The sequence below is a fragment of the Parasteatoda tepidariorum genome, chromosome 9, assembly GCF_982258835.1.
Source record: "Parasteatoda tepidariorum strain Cologne lab strain chromosome 9, Ptep-v5.0, whole genome shotgun sequence".
Classification (NCBI taxonomy): domain Eukaryota; kingdom Metazoa; phylum Arthropoda; class Arachnida; order Araneae; family Theridiidae; genus Parasteatoda; species Parasteatoda tepidariorum.
Window position 1 is genome coordinate 99,176,039 of NC_141763.1, and position 17,808 is coordinate 99,193,846.

A 17,808-nucleotide genomic window follows, 5' to 3' on the forward strand; every position below is an offset into this window, starting at 1 on the left:
GACTTAATTGCATGCATCTTGTAATTACTGTGTTAAGTAGTAAACGTAACTATTATTGATTCTACACGTTTTGATATTAATTCCCAACCAATTTATTGAAACTTGTGCAGAAAGCGGAATAGTTGGCATCCCTGTTTTATTTTTATTTCATTTAAAAGTTTATACATTTTTGAACCTGGAAATATGTAGTCAGGGTATAGCAATTTTTGCCGAAAAAGAGGCATTTGTCACTATTTCATTGATATAATCCTTTTTAGGGAAGTGAGTCTGAATATTTTCATTGTCAATTGCCGATTTTTGCGTTTGTGCAAAAAATTTTATTCTATTAGTTTGTAGTTTTTGTAACACTACAAAGAAAAAGAAATATACTTATCCAACAGGCAATAGCAAAAACCTCTTTATTAATCTGCAACACCATTCTAATGTTTATCTACAGAGACCTTGATTAAAATAAATTTGAGGCACTCCCCTCTGTCGCTCATTAATTCTTCCTCATTTGAACACTTTGCTAAAACAAATGGAATGAGACGTAAAATTATTTTCTGTAATGACACACTTGGTGCACATCTGGTATCCAAAGAAGAAAAAAAGAAGCTACACAGTTTTAAATAGTGTTTAACTTTTTTTAAACTGCTTCCCTTACAAATTAATTCTTTTGAAAAGAAAATTGCAAAAAATCAGCATATTTTTTTGTTTCATTAATAAATACAAGGAACTAAAATAAAAAATAATACACAAGTTCTAGGCTGAAATTTTAATTCTTTTAATGTGTAAAAAAATTAATTTACTATCTCGGGCAAATGAAAAAAGCTAAATAGTCTTTGTATGATGGTTTTTAAAATAAGGGACAAAAAAAGTGATACTTTCCAAACAGTGAAGTGATACGTCATCTTTTACTCTTTTTCTTTACTATATATAAATTCAACAAGCATTGTACGTATAAGCGCACAAAACGGATGTGCAGTCCTACAACCCAACTGCAAAACTTGGCAAACTTTCAATCAGAGCAGATAATTTTTTTTTTTTTTTGTTGAGTAAAAACGTAATTAAAGAAAATATACTGAAAAATTCTGCTACGGCCAAGTTTTCTTAGAATGATAAATCTTTGCAATATATAGATACAGAGTTAATTTGTGATAATCAGAGAAGCAGTTAATGATGGTATGTTTAACCCACTTGAGGTTCTGCACGTAAAAAGTCGTATCTTAACCGGTTTTTCTATGTTATTAGATAGGGAAGTAGTATGTAGCGGTGAAACACTCTCCCAATGTTGCCCCTTTGATAAGCCGCAAATTAGTTAAGAAGTCTAAATATTGGAGTGTTTCAAACATCACTTTATTTCTTTACGAACCATATCAGAATTTTTAAATAAAATTTCAGAAAAATATGTATACAGTTTAATCAAACAATAGAAAAGCTACTGCACATTGTCATGAAGAATTTTCAGCTTATTTTTTTGCAACATGTCAAATAGTCGGAAAAGGAAATACTTCATCAGAACAAAAATGTTGTACCCTTTTAATTTCATACTTTACATGTTGATATTCATTCTCTGACATACATCAAGCTTAAATGTGTTCTTTTTTTGTTGTGACAGCATCTATTTTGCAAGCTACAAGTAATTGCCAACCCGCTCTGAGTATGATCAAGATAGAATCTCCTACCTATTATTGCAATAGTTACTCATCACCGCCTGATCACAGAGGAGGAGGGTTGCCCTCTGGTGCAGCGGGCCTTTCTCTGCACCCACATAACAATCACAGCACGTCTCATCCTCCTAGTCCACCAGAAGAACCTCACAACAAGCGCCTGCGTAAAATGTCCTCTAGCGAAGACGATGTAGACAAAGTTCATAATGACATCACTAGTTTCTATGGCCAGAGCCCAGCTCAGTTACATAGCCAAGCGTCTTGGAGTAGTGATATTGACCAAGGTCAGTACTTTATTTATATATTTTTTAATTATATCTATATTTTTTTTATATTTATCTAACATTTATTTTAGTTTGATATTTCATTAAAAATTTACTTACCTAAAAATGGTTTTTATAAAATTCTTCAGTTTTTATCAAAATTAATAAATAATGATTTTATCCTTTATTTCGCAGTTGTCTAATAGTTTTGATATTGTCATTTAGTTTTTAATAAATGTATATAACCACCAATAGTGTATTAGTTTTAACCTTAAAAACAGCAAATTTTTTTATTAACTATTTTAAATCTTGAAAAAATTAAAGAAAAAGCATTAGCTTTATGCACGTATTTTTCAAAATAGTGTTTCATCGTGGGCGTGCATTCAACGACTACACTTCTTCTGGTCCTTTTCTGTAAAAATTTTGATCAAAAATTTTCTGCACTACAGAGAGTTAAAAATGTCAAAAATTTTGTATTATTTATTATTTTTTTGATAAGAATTTTAAATAGAGTATTGTTTATATGTGATGTAATGCTTTTGTGACATGCATAATTTTTTTTTATTATGTGCATATTAAAAAATTAAAAATTTTTCTCATACATCATAAATATCAATTGTTGATTTTTTGCAAATCACTGTTCTTAAACCTAACTATTCTTCATTAGTATTCCTAATTACTACTCTTAAAAGAGGCATATGACTTCTTTATAAATTAATTTTTCTATTATTAATCAAATCTATTATCTATAAATGTGAAAATGCTTACTAATATCTGTGATCTGTTTTTATATTTTGTTTCAGCTTTTCTATCACTTTTTAACTTTCTGACTATTTTTCTTACTTTTGACTCTTATTCTCACGTTTCATTACTTTTAAACTTGGAAACTCTGTTACTTGTTTTGAGTTGGATTTTTTTTCTTAAATCTCACTCATCTGGTTTCTTGGCTCTGCAGTGTTCTCTATAATATTCTCTATTAATTATTAAAAATGGATATTTGAAATGGCGAGTGTGCTCTCTTTGTGATGCAAAATCAATTCATTATTTTATTCAATTCCAATTTAGGATTTACTAAAATATGTCTTCTTTTCAAACATGCAGAAAATTTTGGTCGTGACACCAATTTTTACTTTTCTCTTTCTTCCTTTTATTTCTTCTGCCTTCCTCTAAAACAAAGAGAATTAAGCATCGAAACAGATTTGTAACTATTACAGGTGGACCCCTGACCCCACATGCCAAGGAAATAGATGCAAATGAGGTTGCCCATTCATCTAAACATCAAGATGGTAAGTGTTGTATCAGGAGTAAATAAGTGTTCATCTAACCCTGATTGTTGTGTTGCATACTGCATAAGAAGTTGCTTCGTGTACAATGCTTTTTTTAATTTTCATGGAAGATCTCACTCTCAATTCTTTTATAGCTTTATTTTAATGAGGATTTTTCTCTGCATCAGCTAGGAAATGATGTTGTTTATAAAACTAAACATTGTGCTCCATTAGTAAAATTATACTGTTGAAATTTTCTGTTCTAAACAAATTAAGTCTTAAATTAACACAGTTTATTATTTCTTTGCAATAAAGTTTTCCTCATTATTCTTAAATAGAGTCAATTATACCTATATTTAGTTTGCCGCTTTTTTTTAAAAGTAGTTTGGTATATATTTGCTGTTATCTGTAAAAAATGTCTTGATTTTTAATTTTTTTTTTATCTGGATTCTTAATTTGGCCAACAATGAAACCTGAAAACCACAAACCACATCTTTTGATATTTTTTTGGAATTGATATTTTACTGAAATGCTGAACTTTAAAACTAAGAGGGATATAGATTCTGAACTAATGTTTCTTTTGGCTCAATTTCCAGTAATAGTTTTTCAGATATTAGTAATTATATAAATAAATTATATGTTCAAAACTCATAGCCATTTTTGACAGACTTTTTTGAAGTAAAGCTAAAATCTCAAATTTTTGTACTTTGTAATTATCTTGTTGACCATTTTCATCAAACCTGATATTATCCCCAAAAGGTAGCTTATACGCCAATAACTGCGAATTATATCATATTTACTGTGTAATCCTTGACTACGCGGGTTAGTTTTCTTTAGCATTCTGAAATATACTGCGTTTTTTTTTTAAATGTTTTTTTTTTAACTCCGCTGTAAAATGATTTGAATTTGGGATTAGCCTGCCACTGAAGAGTGTGCAGTGGCATATTTTAAAGAGTATAAAATCTTTTTTTCTAAGAAAATGTGCGTAAATGGCCATGATATGACATTGTATATCAAAACTGATTAGTAATTATAAAAAAAAAGGTTTTTACTTTTTTATTCTTTTTATTATACTTTTTTATTACGTATTTTTAAATTTTTGTTATTATTATTTTATTATTATTTAATAAATTTAATGTGTTTAGAATGTTTATTTTGGAAATTGATTTTCACTATGATGGCGCCTAAGAATTTGCACATTTTTGCAAGTGCCGACATGCTGCCAGGATAATCCCAATGTACAGGTCAGCAAGATAATCCCAAAGTACCAAAGAAATGTGTGCATTTCATTCTTGATGGATGGGTGCAGTGAAAAAACTACTTTCTTAACTTTTTATTTTAAATTTAATTTTTTTTTCCATCATAGTCTTGATAAAAAGCAGTGTAGAGAAAAATCCTTTATCGGAAACTCTTTCTGTTTCAATTTCTCCTCAGTGCAATAACCTCTCTTTGCCTTTGGATATTGCTGATCTCTGTCCTATGTATTGAAATGTTTTGAGCACTCTTGCACTTAAGCTCCATATATTTTGTATTTCTGTGGAAATCTTTCTTTGCAATTGTTTTCCTTAATAATGCACATAGTCTCACAGACTCTCAAAACGCACATTGTTTGCTACGCTTCATGCACTTACCTCTCTCTGTTTTAGAAAATATTTAGCAATTAAAAGGTCGATGTTTGTATTTTCTCCTCTTTATTATATGCTATAGTTACTGTGTTATATATATATCAAGATATTTCATATTGGTTATATTTTATCTGTTTTTTCAATTTCTTTTTAAGAGTTTTTAAAAATTTGTTTTTCTTTTGGCTGTAGGAAGGGTTTAATAAATGTCTTATCGAAAGTTATACTATGCATAAAATAAAAAAATGCTTTTATATATTAGAATTTCCATTCATTATTTTTTAATGGTGCTTCATGTTTTAATCTAACTATAATGACAATCAATAATCAAATTATCAATTATTTATTAAAATCATTCTAAGAAAAATCAGCAGTTGTGTTAATGATTAAAAACAAATGTCTTTATAAAGTAGAATTTCCATACATTATTTTTTAATGGTGCTTTATATTTTAATCTTATAGTAATGGAAACTTAAATTTTTAAATATGTATTAATTTTGTTCTAAGAAAAATTTGCAGTTGCGTGATTATAGATTGTTGAATGCACCTAATACTTTACTGCTCTACTAACTTTTTTTCCAATGAATAAAATTAGAATTTTTATGTATGAACGCTCAATTTACAAAGTCGGGCTAGGGAAGTACTCTTTTATCATCACACCTGAAAAAAGTCATCACCTTATATCACGTCTTGTTAGGATTAGTGAAAAGTTTGAGTCCATTATCTTGTGTCTGAGTGCAGGCTCGGAAAATCGGAAGTGTATAACCAAGTTTTTGTTCTTTGAGTAATATCACACATGTAATGCCAGGTTATATGAAAATGTGCTACTAAGTGGTTAAAGGTACTCTCCTAAAATAAAATAATTTCGGATGTGATAGAACCATGCCATAAAAAAATACAACCAGTGTTTGTTTATGCTGTAGTACAAAGTCTGGTCAATTAGGAGTTGGTTCAATGTTTTCTTTCTATGCAATTAAATGACTTGCTCTGTTTTTATTATTATTAAAGCGCTCAGTAGGATAAACCTAGCATTTTCAGGAAATGGACGTAGGTCAGCTTGAAATTCTATGAGAAATTCCTAATAAACTCTGGAAATTCTTTAAGTATTAGTAATTAGCTATATAATACTCATATACAACTTCAAAATATTCACTAATTCTGAATAGTTTTTAACAGTTAATTCTTCTATTTTGTACTAAATGCAATATATGTACCTTCTTTTCAAAGGCCTACAGCAGCATACGGCTATGAACATGACATCCCAAGCCTCCAACATAAGTGGTCCTCTTCCTCATTCCAGTTCCTATTACTTAGGCCCTGGAAAATATCAAGAAAATGGAGATGCTCTTTCTGACTTTGTAAATTTAGTGTGCCAAGAAGCCCAGAATTCTGGTCCAAGCCCACAAGTAAGTTATTTGAGAGTTGGAAAAGTAATTTTTTGTAACACAAGTATTTTTGAAGTAATATATGTTAAGCGTGGTGGCAAAGAGTGCTTGGAGAGTGCTATTAGGATTTTTGGGAATTAAGTCATTTTATGAAAAGAAACTTATAATATTTTTAAATCTTAGCTCATATTATATATATATATATATATATATATATATATATATATATATATATATATATATATATATATATATATATATATATATATATATATATATATATATATATATATATATCAGGGGCATGTCCAGGCCAAATTTACTACCGTTTAGCTGTACCTTCACAAATTCAACTTGAAGAAAACAGTAGTTCCACAAAATATTTTTTCTTAAAATTTTATTTTTGTATCTCGTAAGAAACGATAATCCATATTTTTGAGTTGATTTTTTTAATATAATTTTTCATTTTCACAAATTATGTCTAAATTTTCACAAAATAGGTACCTCTCTGAAAAACCTAGACAGACCCCAGTATATATATATTGTCTTTGTTGATAATTGCAAATTAGAAATTGAAGTTCCCTTTTTTCGTATCAAACTTCATAACACTACTTAATTTTATTACATTCAACATTCAGTAATATGAGTTTGACCTAGCCCCCCCCCTATCTTTTTTGGCACTAAATTCAATATTCAACCAACCTTTGGTTTAATTTTTTTAATTGTTAATGCACTCATAAATTAACATTCCTTTGCAGAACTAACTAGATTAGTTTTCTTCTCTAAAATTAGTTTTCTTCTACAATTTTTATAGAAATAGGAACAATATAAATATAATTATATTACCTTGAACATCTCTTTTTCTTATCTAAAAGGCATGTTGTAATTATTTTTATAATTATTACTATTTTGCATAATTATGTTTCAAAGTACTTTATCAGATATACTTGAGAATCAAGATACTCTGGTATCCAAAAGCATACTTTTACACATATTTCAAGCATATAAATACACTTTTTGGTCACCAGTGTATATAAAGATAATTAGAATTCATTGCAATAATTTTTTTTTAATTTTTTTTTTTTTGTATATTTAGTGTTATAGTATAATTCGGAACTTTTAACTACTTTTTCCCCACATCATTGAATAAAATTTAAGAAAAGCAGAAAAAAAACTGACATTACATAAAGTCAATATTAAAATTGAATAATTGAGGAAATGAAATTGTTATTGATCTTTCTGTGGTTCAGTTATATTAAAGTTGACATTTTTTGTACAGACTAGCCAAGATTCCGAGGCTCAGAGTCCCACTAAACTACCACACTTTTATTCAAACCCAATGCTTCCTCCTCCTCCGCCTGCTCCTATGGCAAGGCCTGTTGCTATTATTAGGTCAACAGGTAAATATAACTTTTATGTATTTATAACTTTATTAAATTATTATTTAATTTTTAAAAATGTGTTACATTTAATAGTGCAAAGTGAGACAATGTGGTATACTTCCACTATGTTGTGGAAAAAATTCGAGACCACTATGAATTTTCTATGATATATTAGATATTAAATAACAGTGATTCTGCTAGAATTTAAAAAGTATGCATCTTTAAGCCCCTGGACTTACAAATTTCAAACATATTTTTTATTAAAAATGGGACCCTATTTAAAGTAATAAAAATCATTAAAGCATTCTAAATTTTCTAAAATTACATAATCAAGGGTGTCACTCTTCAGTTCTGTAGACTAAAATCAGTCTCGAGAAAAAATCAGCAGACTAAATTTCATCAATGAATATCTCTTTTCCATTTGTTTTTTAAATTAAAATGTCATTTTCTCCTTACAAATTTTGTAAATATTTTCTGTTAAAAATAAAATAATACATTTTGATTAAAACATTGTTATTTTTCCTAATGATTGTAAAATGATCAAGTAATAATATGTCATACTGAAATAAAAAAATGGTATCATTGTTTCTATTACACAAGTATTCAAAAACATAAAAATTATGCAAAAGTAACAATAACAATGCTCTTTAAGCAATGCTTCAGTGCCTGCTAGCTTATGCGAAATTTATCCTATTGTGTCTAAATTTTCTTCTGTTTTCATTTTACCCCCCTTTTTTTAAAAATGCTGTTAAAATAAAGTTTCTTTTTTAAAAAAATAGACAAAAAATAACAGTGAAGCAAAAAATAAGTAGAGATATGAATAGCTTCATAATATATTATTGGTTTATTATTCAATGATTGGTGTAAAAAGACATAGACTCATTATTTTTATCTTGATTGCTGTAAAAAAACAATTTATTAATAAAATGAAATAATTTTTTAGAAAAATGATCAGATCCTTGTACTGATACATAGAAAGGTACATTTTTGAGTCAGTGAGCTATAAATTTCTAAAAAATCTGGTAAACGCTAGATTGTGTTAATTTGTCAAATAAGTTCAGTAAAGTGGCACCCATGCATAATTCTAGGTGGTATAAAAAACAATTTGCGCTTCAAATATTGTTTTAAGAATTAAAAGAGGAAAGTAGTCTTTAAAATAAAATAAAAAATTAATAAAACATAGTAATTGTAGAGGCTGTTGGTTGCAAAAGCTGAGATAGCATGAAAACCGAGGTAGGAGGACGAACCGAGTATTAGATCGAAGACCGAAGGTAGGAGGACGAACCGGAATAGTTCCTGCACGGATGAATACCGGCGGAGTACAACCGGCGGCCAAGGCAGGGAGTGAAGAGGCTGATGTCCAGTACTCAAGCAGATGTCAGTTTCCCTTCGAAAGGGTTGTTGTTCAGCGTCCGAGAACTTCGTACCGATATTCCGTTTCTACCCGGTGACGTCCACCTGTAGTATGAGATGTTTACAATCAAAAGTTTAAGTTTTAATTGTTCTTTTAATAACTTTTAAATGTTTTAACGAATAACCTGTAATTGGAGTTTGTGAAGTTTCTTGATGGTTTGTTATCTTTTACTATTAAAGATGATGTTTCATTGCCATATTGTTTCATTTGACGTCTGACATTCCCATCACTGAAACCTATACAGTAATCTGTGATAGTGTGTAAAGAATAAAATCTCTATCTCTTTATCCATCTATTATTATGTTCATTTGTCTCCATTTATTGATAAACCGGAAAAAAAAAAGAATTTCTGAACAAGAAAAGAGAGTTTCAGTTAAAATCAAAGTTTTTAATTTTAACTGACTCAGTACTGAGCAGCTATGCAATTTGATACGCAAAATTATTTTCGATTTCTTCTACTATAAATACAGAAAAAAAAACATAAATCTGCTGAAGTGCTATAATTTTATTTTTCATGATAGAGAATTACCTGTCCTCGCACATGGGTCAAAAAAATTTTTTTGTGGTCTCGTATATTTTTTAAAAATTTGATTTGTTATAGATCATAAGCTGAATAGCCTGATCCTAAATAATGAAAGCTTTCACTTAAAGAATATGGGAAAAAGAAGAAGTCCAACTCTTTGAATATGTAAACTGGGGGAAGCTGCTTTGTGTGACACGCTATACCAGAAAAACAACTTACAAGCTGAGCAACTTACTCAGATTTAGTAGAGCGTCACTCGAACTGAGATCCAGCATATGCGCATAAGAAACAAAGTGACAGTCAGGAGGTACATCACGTGTGAACAGAACGTTGGACGACTCAACGTGCACAAATTCGTATGCTGCATCCCACCTACCGCCATTTTATTCTTTCTTTCTATGTCAAAATATGTTAGAAGTTTTAATCAACAGGGATGATATAAATATATTCTCAAAGGAATATTTTAAGTAATAGTACAGTACTCTACCACTGGTGTAAAAAATACAGAACTAGCCAAATATTTTTTAAAAAAAATTTCTTCTTTACCCCAACTCCCCAGAAGTGGTTGGGAAACCCGTTTCAAGAACCTTTGCTGTACCCCTAAATGATGTTCTTTCCCCTATAAGCAGGAATCACACCTAACCTTGGTTGACTGGTTTACAGTAGTATGCCAATGAAAGCTAGACCTATGTATATTTTTTGCTTTCATTGTAATCGCAACTACATATTGAATAAAATGAAACTTTTTTCAGGTAAACTTGCTTCATTCTCTGAAATAAGTGGATCTGCTCCAAGCCCACCTAACAATGTCAATCAGGCAGGGCCTAGGAATAGTTCCCCGGTCTCTGAGACCTCTTCAGTTGCTAGCTCTGTTGTTGTGAGAGACAACCGAAAGCAACTAGCCTCTCCTCCAGTTACCTCATCTGGTAAGTGATTTTAAATGTGCTACAAACCTTCCTGTGTGCTATGCATTTGTGTTAGGAAACATTTATACAAAAATGTTTCTTACAGAAGAGTACTTTTTCACTTTAACGTATTATTTTTAAATGAATTAAAGCAATTAGCTTCTCCTCTAGTTACATTATCTGGTAAGCTTTTAATAACAACAGTGCTTGGTATAAAATGACAAAAAAAATATTGAATATTTTAATTATTATTTTATACCTCAGTCAGTTCACTATGACAGGCTTCAGCTCTATGATAATAAATTTACTAAATAATAAATTTACCGTGATCTGTACATATTTTTAAAAACTAGAATTTTTTTCCTTGTTATTGTTCATTTTTTATTTTTGCTTATATCTTTTTCACTTAAAAGAGCTAAGTAAATTTTTTAAAAGCCATAAAATAGATAATAATTTCAAATATTATATGGGAATTAAATTTACTTATTTTTGCTGACAAGGAGGGAAAAGAGGTATGAGCAATGCTTATGGTAGACATTAAAATCCCTTTATTTTAAAATTTTTTTAAAAAAGTTTATAAAAAGAAATATTAAGATAAATTATGTATGAAAATTATTTAAATATGGAATAAGTTGAATTCAGGGAAAGAAAAAAAATTTGAAAATATTTCTTTGAGCAATTTTAAAAAGTTTTTTAAAGAATATTCTAGTCTAAATTTTATAAAATTAATTAAAAAATAAACTTTGTTTTATGTATAGTTAAATCTTCTTATTTGAATTTAATTTTAGAATTCAATTACTACAATGAAACAACTTTCCTACATAAGTATGGGAAGGGGTTTGGGATTGCAGAAGGGGGGGGGGTCCAAACATTTGCATACATAATATTTGAATAGCCCCTAACATGGAAGGGGGAATTTTCTTAAATATTATAAATTTTAGATGGATATTTAAATCTATTAGATTTGTATTACCAAACTTTTTATACTTAAAAAAGTAAGTGGATGAAGAAGGTGTATAACATTAAAACAAGCATATTATTGTTATAAATGAAAGATATATATGTTGATTTATTTTATTGCACTGATAAAAGCTAAGTGAAATTTAGTTGACCTTGTTGTAGATTTTAATAACGCAACTGATGGGAGCTACTCTGCGCTACTATAGAAAAGTCAACCTAATCAACGAAAAGTTCAAAATTGATATTTTTATCTATTTGTATAATAAGCTATATATTGCCAAAAAAATTTCTTAAATGAACTTCGTTTCATCAGTTTTCTGAAATTTTTATTTTAATGTTTATCATAACGTCGAGCCACTTAACTCGAAATCAATTGTGAAGTACTTGCTTTGTTTTTTTCTTTCAATTTCATAGTAGTACTATAGTGTAAAAACTTAGAAAGACATAATGTACTTAAAGTAATCAAATCAAATAGAATAAATCTAAGATAATAAATCAGATAAAATAAATCTAACATATACTAAAGAGAAAAAAGATTACGAAAGCATAAATCATCTTGGAGGTTTTAAAATTTGTATTTTTCCGAAAGCAGTTCTTCTGAATGGAGAATTTTTATTGAAGCCTTATTTTGTGAGAATTAAGTAACATAAGTATTAAGATTTTCAAACATTTTAAAATTAACTTCTTGTTATATGCACACCTCATCCACTTATTTGACGATCACTACGAGGTTTGAATTAAAATGTCATTGTTTTAAGTGTTATGTTTTTTCTTTATTGTAACAATAATAAAAATATTTGTAAGATTTTTCGGTTATTCTAGTTGCTCCAGCAGGAAATAATGGACTAGATGGGTCTCAGAGTAACCGAGGATCCATGAGTAGCCCTTTTACATCCTTGCCAAGGCCAGACAACAATTTTTCACATATTCATCCTCAAGCCCATCAGGTGACTATAATTAACTTATTTCATATAAATTCTAAAACCAGTATTAAGAGATAGGTAAATTTTTACTTGTGCATGCTGCTTGTTCCTGAGCAAATTTTTTTTATCTTTATAATTACACTAAATTTTACTTAAAATTATGTTTTGATGTCAAAAATTTTAAAAACATGTAGGATTTTAAATTAAATAGCTTTATTGTTGAAGAATTGATAAGTATTAAACAGGCTTTAACCATTCTCCAACATTGTTTTTTAATTACGTAAAAGAAAAAAGAAGAAGCTAAGATAGTGTTATTCTAAAATATGAAATGGAGTTTTCTTAATCTTTTAATTGCCTTGCTTTTCACTTAGATTTTCCGTCTCTGAAATTTTTATAAACCCGACTTTATTTGTTTCTAATTCAAGCTATTTTATTGTTAGAAATTTTTTTATTTAATTGAAATTCAGGCTGAAGCTGTCCCACAAATTTTGTGAACAGGTATATAAATTTGCTTTAAAGGCAGAAACTTACTAATTGATTAGCTGTTAGGGGTAATAGCCTATACAATCGGTTGGTATAAGGAAATATGGGGAAACTTAAAACATTGTAACCTTCTAATAGAGTACTAGGAATAGTAAATATTGACAATTTTCCGTAACTCTACTGCATACTGTAAATCTATTTAGAACTGTAGAAGCTTTCTTTATTATTTAAATAGCACTGTGAAAAACTATCTCTACAGTTATGAAAAATAGTTCAGTGACTTAATGCAACAAGTTGGTGTTACTAATTGTGTTATTGTTGGTAAAAAAGAAATTTTTTTGAAAATTTTATTTTAATTCCTTGTTTAACTACTTATTCCTTTATCCCATAATCAGGATATTACAAGCTGTATCATGCCTCAGCAACAGGGTCCGTGATTCTTTTGATTTAAATCGGATTTTTTTTTTAATTCAAATACACTGAAAGAAGTTTGATTTATGACAAAAAAACTTTATAAATGTTGAATCAAAATTAAATTAATATTAAAATTATATCATAAGAATATTTTAGAAGCTCTAACTACCTAAAACAATTTTTCATTATAGTACATAGCTTTGAATGCATAGCAACTATTTTGAAACAAATACATGGTTGAAATTTAAAGACTAGATGAAATAGAGAATTTAGGGAATACTTTAACTATTAAAACAAAGTTCCAATTTCCAAATCATCATTTAATTTGAAATTGTGATTTCTTTTTTTTTACTCTCTTGATTTTTAAAATGTCTAAATAAATGTAACAGATTGTGTCTATAAATGTAGTCATTCATCAATAAATAAATAAATATCTGATCTATATATTTTTATATTAAAATATTCATTTTTAATCCTATATCAAAATAGATAATTTAAGCTAAAAAAATTTTAAAAAAATCTATGTACTCATTGAAATTTTTTTTCGCAAAATTTCTTTATAGAAAATCTGATAATATCAAAGATACTCTAAACATATTATGAGAAAAAGATACTTAAATGTTTAATTTAATCTGTACTTTCAATCTCAAGAATCAAGACTTTTAAAAATGTAATTTGAAATGTGTCGGAATTTAACACATACCAAGAAAGAAAGTAATTTCGTTAGCTAAAATTAATTAATGCAGCAATTTTTAATTATAATAAATTTTGAAACTAAGAAAAGAAATAATAAAGGTATCAATAATTTAAAACACTGTTTCTTAACATTTTAAATCAATATATACATAAAAAAAAAAATTTGATTTAAATCAATGATTTTTTTAAAAAAATCATTCGATTTAAATCGTGATTAAAACAAGCTGATTTAAATCAACAAACCCTGCCAGCAATCGTACATATTTTACCTCATTGTGTTCAAAACTTTTCGATCCAGAGAGAAGTGAACTGATTTAAGGGAACCAGCCTAGAAATACCTATTCCCCCTCTCAGAATGAACTTCTTCTCTGGCTCATGACTAGTGAACACATTGCTATTTGAAAATTTTCATATTTTGCACTATTTAACTTTTTCTGTATCTTGATTCCAATGCGATTATTAAATTTAAAAAAAAAAAAACTTATCTCTACTTTATTCATTCTAACTCTAGCATGTAAAATTTGCTTTTAATATGTTAATTATTTTTGATGTGTCAAACTAATTTAATTTATAACACCAAACGTTAAATTTGAATTTGTTGGCCACGGCTGTGAAGCTTAATTTGTGATTTTATCTGTTCAGTACTTGGTACTGATTTTATAAATTCTGTAAGTGAAAAATAGCAAAGTAAATTATTATTTGTAGCCTTCAGTGAAAAATAAAATTGAACTTTCATTAATGATTAATTTCCAAATCCGTAAATTGATTTTCCTTTATGTTGTGTCAGCTCTTTTCATATACAAATATCAGCCCGGTGAATGCCATGAGTGGTATGATCAGCCCAACCAACATAAGCATGTTTACTTCACCAGCAACGACGCCTCGTTCGACACCTCGAACGACCCCCGTGCCGAGGTGGAATGCTCCCTTCATCACTTTAGATGAGAACCTCGATTATAATATGATGGCAGGCCTCATGCCTGGGACGAATTCTGACTCCGATGCTCCTCACATTATCGAAGCAGAAGGTGAAATTGAAGGTAAATACTCCGCAGTCTCTTGTTCTCCCTAAATTGTTTTTTTACTTTTTTGGGTGGATCAGTTATAATATACATAGCTGCCAACTCTACTGCATTTTGCAGTTTCTCCAGGTCTACTGGTTTAATTAAAATTCTCCTGTTTTTTGTAAATTTTAAAGAATTCCTTAAAATAGAGTAAGTTTCCTAAAAAATCCCTATTGAAATAGATTTTTTTTTTTACAGATTATTGCTTGCTATTGAATAATTAAATAAGTATTACTAATGAAGCAAACCTCATTTGTAGAAATCAGTTCAAAACTTTTTTTATTATAAAATGTTCAGTTTATTTTTATTCAGAGCTCTCTTTTTAAATTAATTTTAAAAAAATCTTTTAACCATCTTTGATGAATCAAGTGGCTATTAATTTTCGAAATTAAGAGTAAACATAATAGTAATATAATATAAATATAACATAACATATATAACATAATATAATATAATATATATAACATAATATAAATAATAGAGTAAGAGTAACATTTCAAGTATGTTTAATGTCAATAATAACTGAAAATATTGCAGTTTTTCTATTTTGATGACTCTAAAAATCCCTGAAATTCCCTATGTGTAAAATATTTAGTACATTATGCAACAATTTATTTTATTTCGTAAAATCTACGGGATATTTTTTCCCTATTCATGTTGGCAGCTTTGAATGTATGTAAAATTAAATAACTCCAAATAATCACCCTTCTTAAACAACAAATTTAATTCTTTAACAATTATGTTCTGCTAATTCTAAATATGTTGTCATTGAGGAGGAGGCCTTTTTCAGTTGATTAGCATCATCACTCTCGCTAGAGGACGTGGTGGACTATTTTCCTGACCACCATGCTCTCCTAATTTATGCAGAATGGATTTCTTTCTTAGGGGTGCACCTGAAAGTGCTGCATGCACAACAACTGTGGATTCAGAAATGGATCTGGTTGCGAGAATTGTCTGTGCTGTTGGGGATATCCAACGAAATCCAGGTGTATTTGAGCAAGTCAGCCAATCCATGGCGCGACTGTGTAATGCATGCATCACCACTAGGGCTGCAAGTTTGTTGCGGGAAAAAAGACCCCAAATTCGCGGAAAAATCGCGGGAAATTTTGAAAATTCACAAATTCTAAACATAAAAAAAATTTATTATATAAATGATGCAAAAGACAGAAATTGCGCAAATAATAAAAAAAGCTTACAAATGCACAACAAAAGTATTTCTTTGAATTTCAAGCAATATTAATATTTTTATTTAAATGAACAGAATTTGGGTACAAAGTATTGTACATTGTCAGATTATTCTCATCTATCCTTAGTCTTTCATCACTTAACACATTTTTATACTTAGAAAACGATCTTTCTGCGTCAACGCTGTTTTTAGGCACCGACAAACTTCGAATTGCCAATTTTGGAGCGTTCGGTCTTTGATTTCCAAACTAGATCAATTTTCCTTCACCAACGCGCAATTCCTTGACCGTTGCTTTGTACGAAGTAATTGCTGTGAAAACTCAAACATTCTACATTCAAACTACTAGTTACAAGTCCCTACTAACTACTAGTCCCCTCCCCCCCACCTTCATCTAAGAAACTGATCCATATTTTAGAAATCACAAGAAGCCGCCCTGGAAAAATTAACTGGATATGTAGAAAGGCAGTAGAAATTTCATTGCTCAGTGCAATAGCATGTATAACAATTTTTCTGTCAAAGATTTGATTTATAACATTTTCCTTCTTTTGTGATTCCAATTTCTTTCCTACTCTTACTGAATTCAGGAAGGTAATTACCCTCCCTAAGTGTAGAAAGACCACCTTAGTTGACAAGATTGTGACTATCTCTTATCTCTGAACTATTTTCATGTCATTTTGCTATTGATTCACTCCCCTAAATATCTAATCAATTTTACATGTTAAATTGAAGGTTCAGGAAAATAAAAAATTCTGTTTAATAAAAATAATAAATGAAAAAAAATCATATTTTAAGCAATTTTCGCGCAAGTCAAGACATATTGAGAAATTCGCGGATTTTAGGAAAAAAGATGACAATTTCGCGGAAATTCGCGCTGCGACAAACCTGCAGCCCTAATCACCACCAATAGTGGAAACTTTTAACATCTTTTGTGAATTTTTCACACATCATCTACCCCAGTGCATGAAATAACTTTGGCCATTAAATGTTTCGGATGATGTCATTGTGTCTCTTGGTTTCTTGTTGTACATGTCACGATACTTTCCTACGACATTTCCGACCATGGGTTGCTATGCAATTCTGAATTTTTGTGACCTCCCCTTAGAGTTTGTTCCAATAATCCTGGGATACCCTGTGTAATTAGTTTCTAGTGTACATTATTTTTTATTCGAAATGCATGGGAAGCAGTAAATTGCAAATATTTAAACGTCAAAAATTTTGACTTTTGACGTTACACCATTAGAGAGTGTTAGTGATTTTTCTGCTTCCTTTTCTTATGGCTACAGATGAATCCACTGATATCTTTAAATTTCCCCTTTCTTATTTACTGATTCAGTTTTGTCCTTTTTTTTACAACTTTTTTATAATATTTTCCTCTGCCTTTTTTTTCTGTGCATTACTGTGCACTGAAGAAGATGCATGGTTCATCAAAACTTTTATGCTATTTTAATACTTATATGACAGTTTAGTCCAAATTCTTTACTGCATAGTGGGTGTAGTTTCTTTATATTATTTTAGTATAATTTTTGGCCGTGTGAGATACATCTGAATTTTTGTTATAAAGGAGGGATATTTATTCCAGAAAAATAAATTAAATCGTTTAGGAAAAACTGATTTATTATGTAAATCTTATTATAATGCACATAACCACATTTTAAAATTATAAAATGAAGAAAA

At 29.1% G+C, this 17,808-nt stretch overlaps 1 protein-coding gene across 26 annotated transcripts in view; it reads left to right on the forward strand.

The window, feature by feature from the left end:
• Positions 1-17,808, forward strand: part of LOC107451236 (nuclear factor 1 X-type) — a 92,905-nt gene that overhangs the window by 72,763 nt on the left and 2,334 nt on the right. For 9 of the 26 annotated variants that reach the window (XM_043043062.3, XM_043043069.3, XM_043043065.3 and 6 more), the window contains 7 exons: positions 1,598-1,933; positions 3,127-3,198; positions 6,027-6,205; positions 7,464-7,584; positions 10,256-10,429; positions 12,173-12,315; positions 14,672-14,924. In XM_043043062.3, coding sequence (XP_042898996.1) covers positions 1,598-1,933; positions 3,127-3,198; positions 6,027-6,205; positions 7,464-7,584; positions 10,256-10,429; positions 12,173-12,315; positions 14,672-14,924 — 1,278 coding nt within the window. The remainder of the gene's footprint in view (positions 1-1,597; positions 1,934-3,126; positions 3,199-6,026; positions 6,206-7,463; positions 7,585-10,255; positions 10,430-12,172; positions 12,316-14,671; positions 14,925-17,808) is intronic. The other 17 variants (XM_043043064.3, XM_071186187.2, XM_071186195.2 and 14 more) reach the window with 3 other exon arrangements.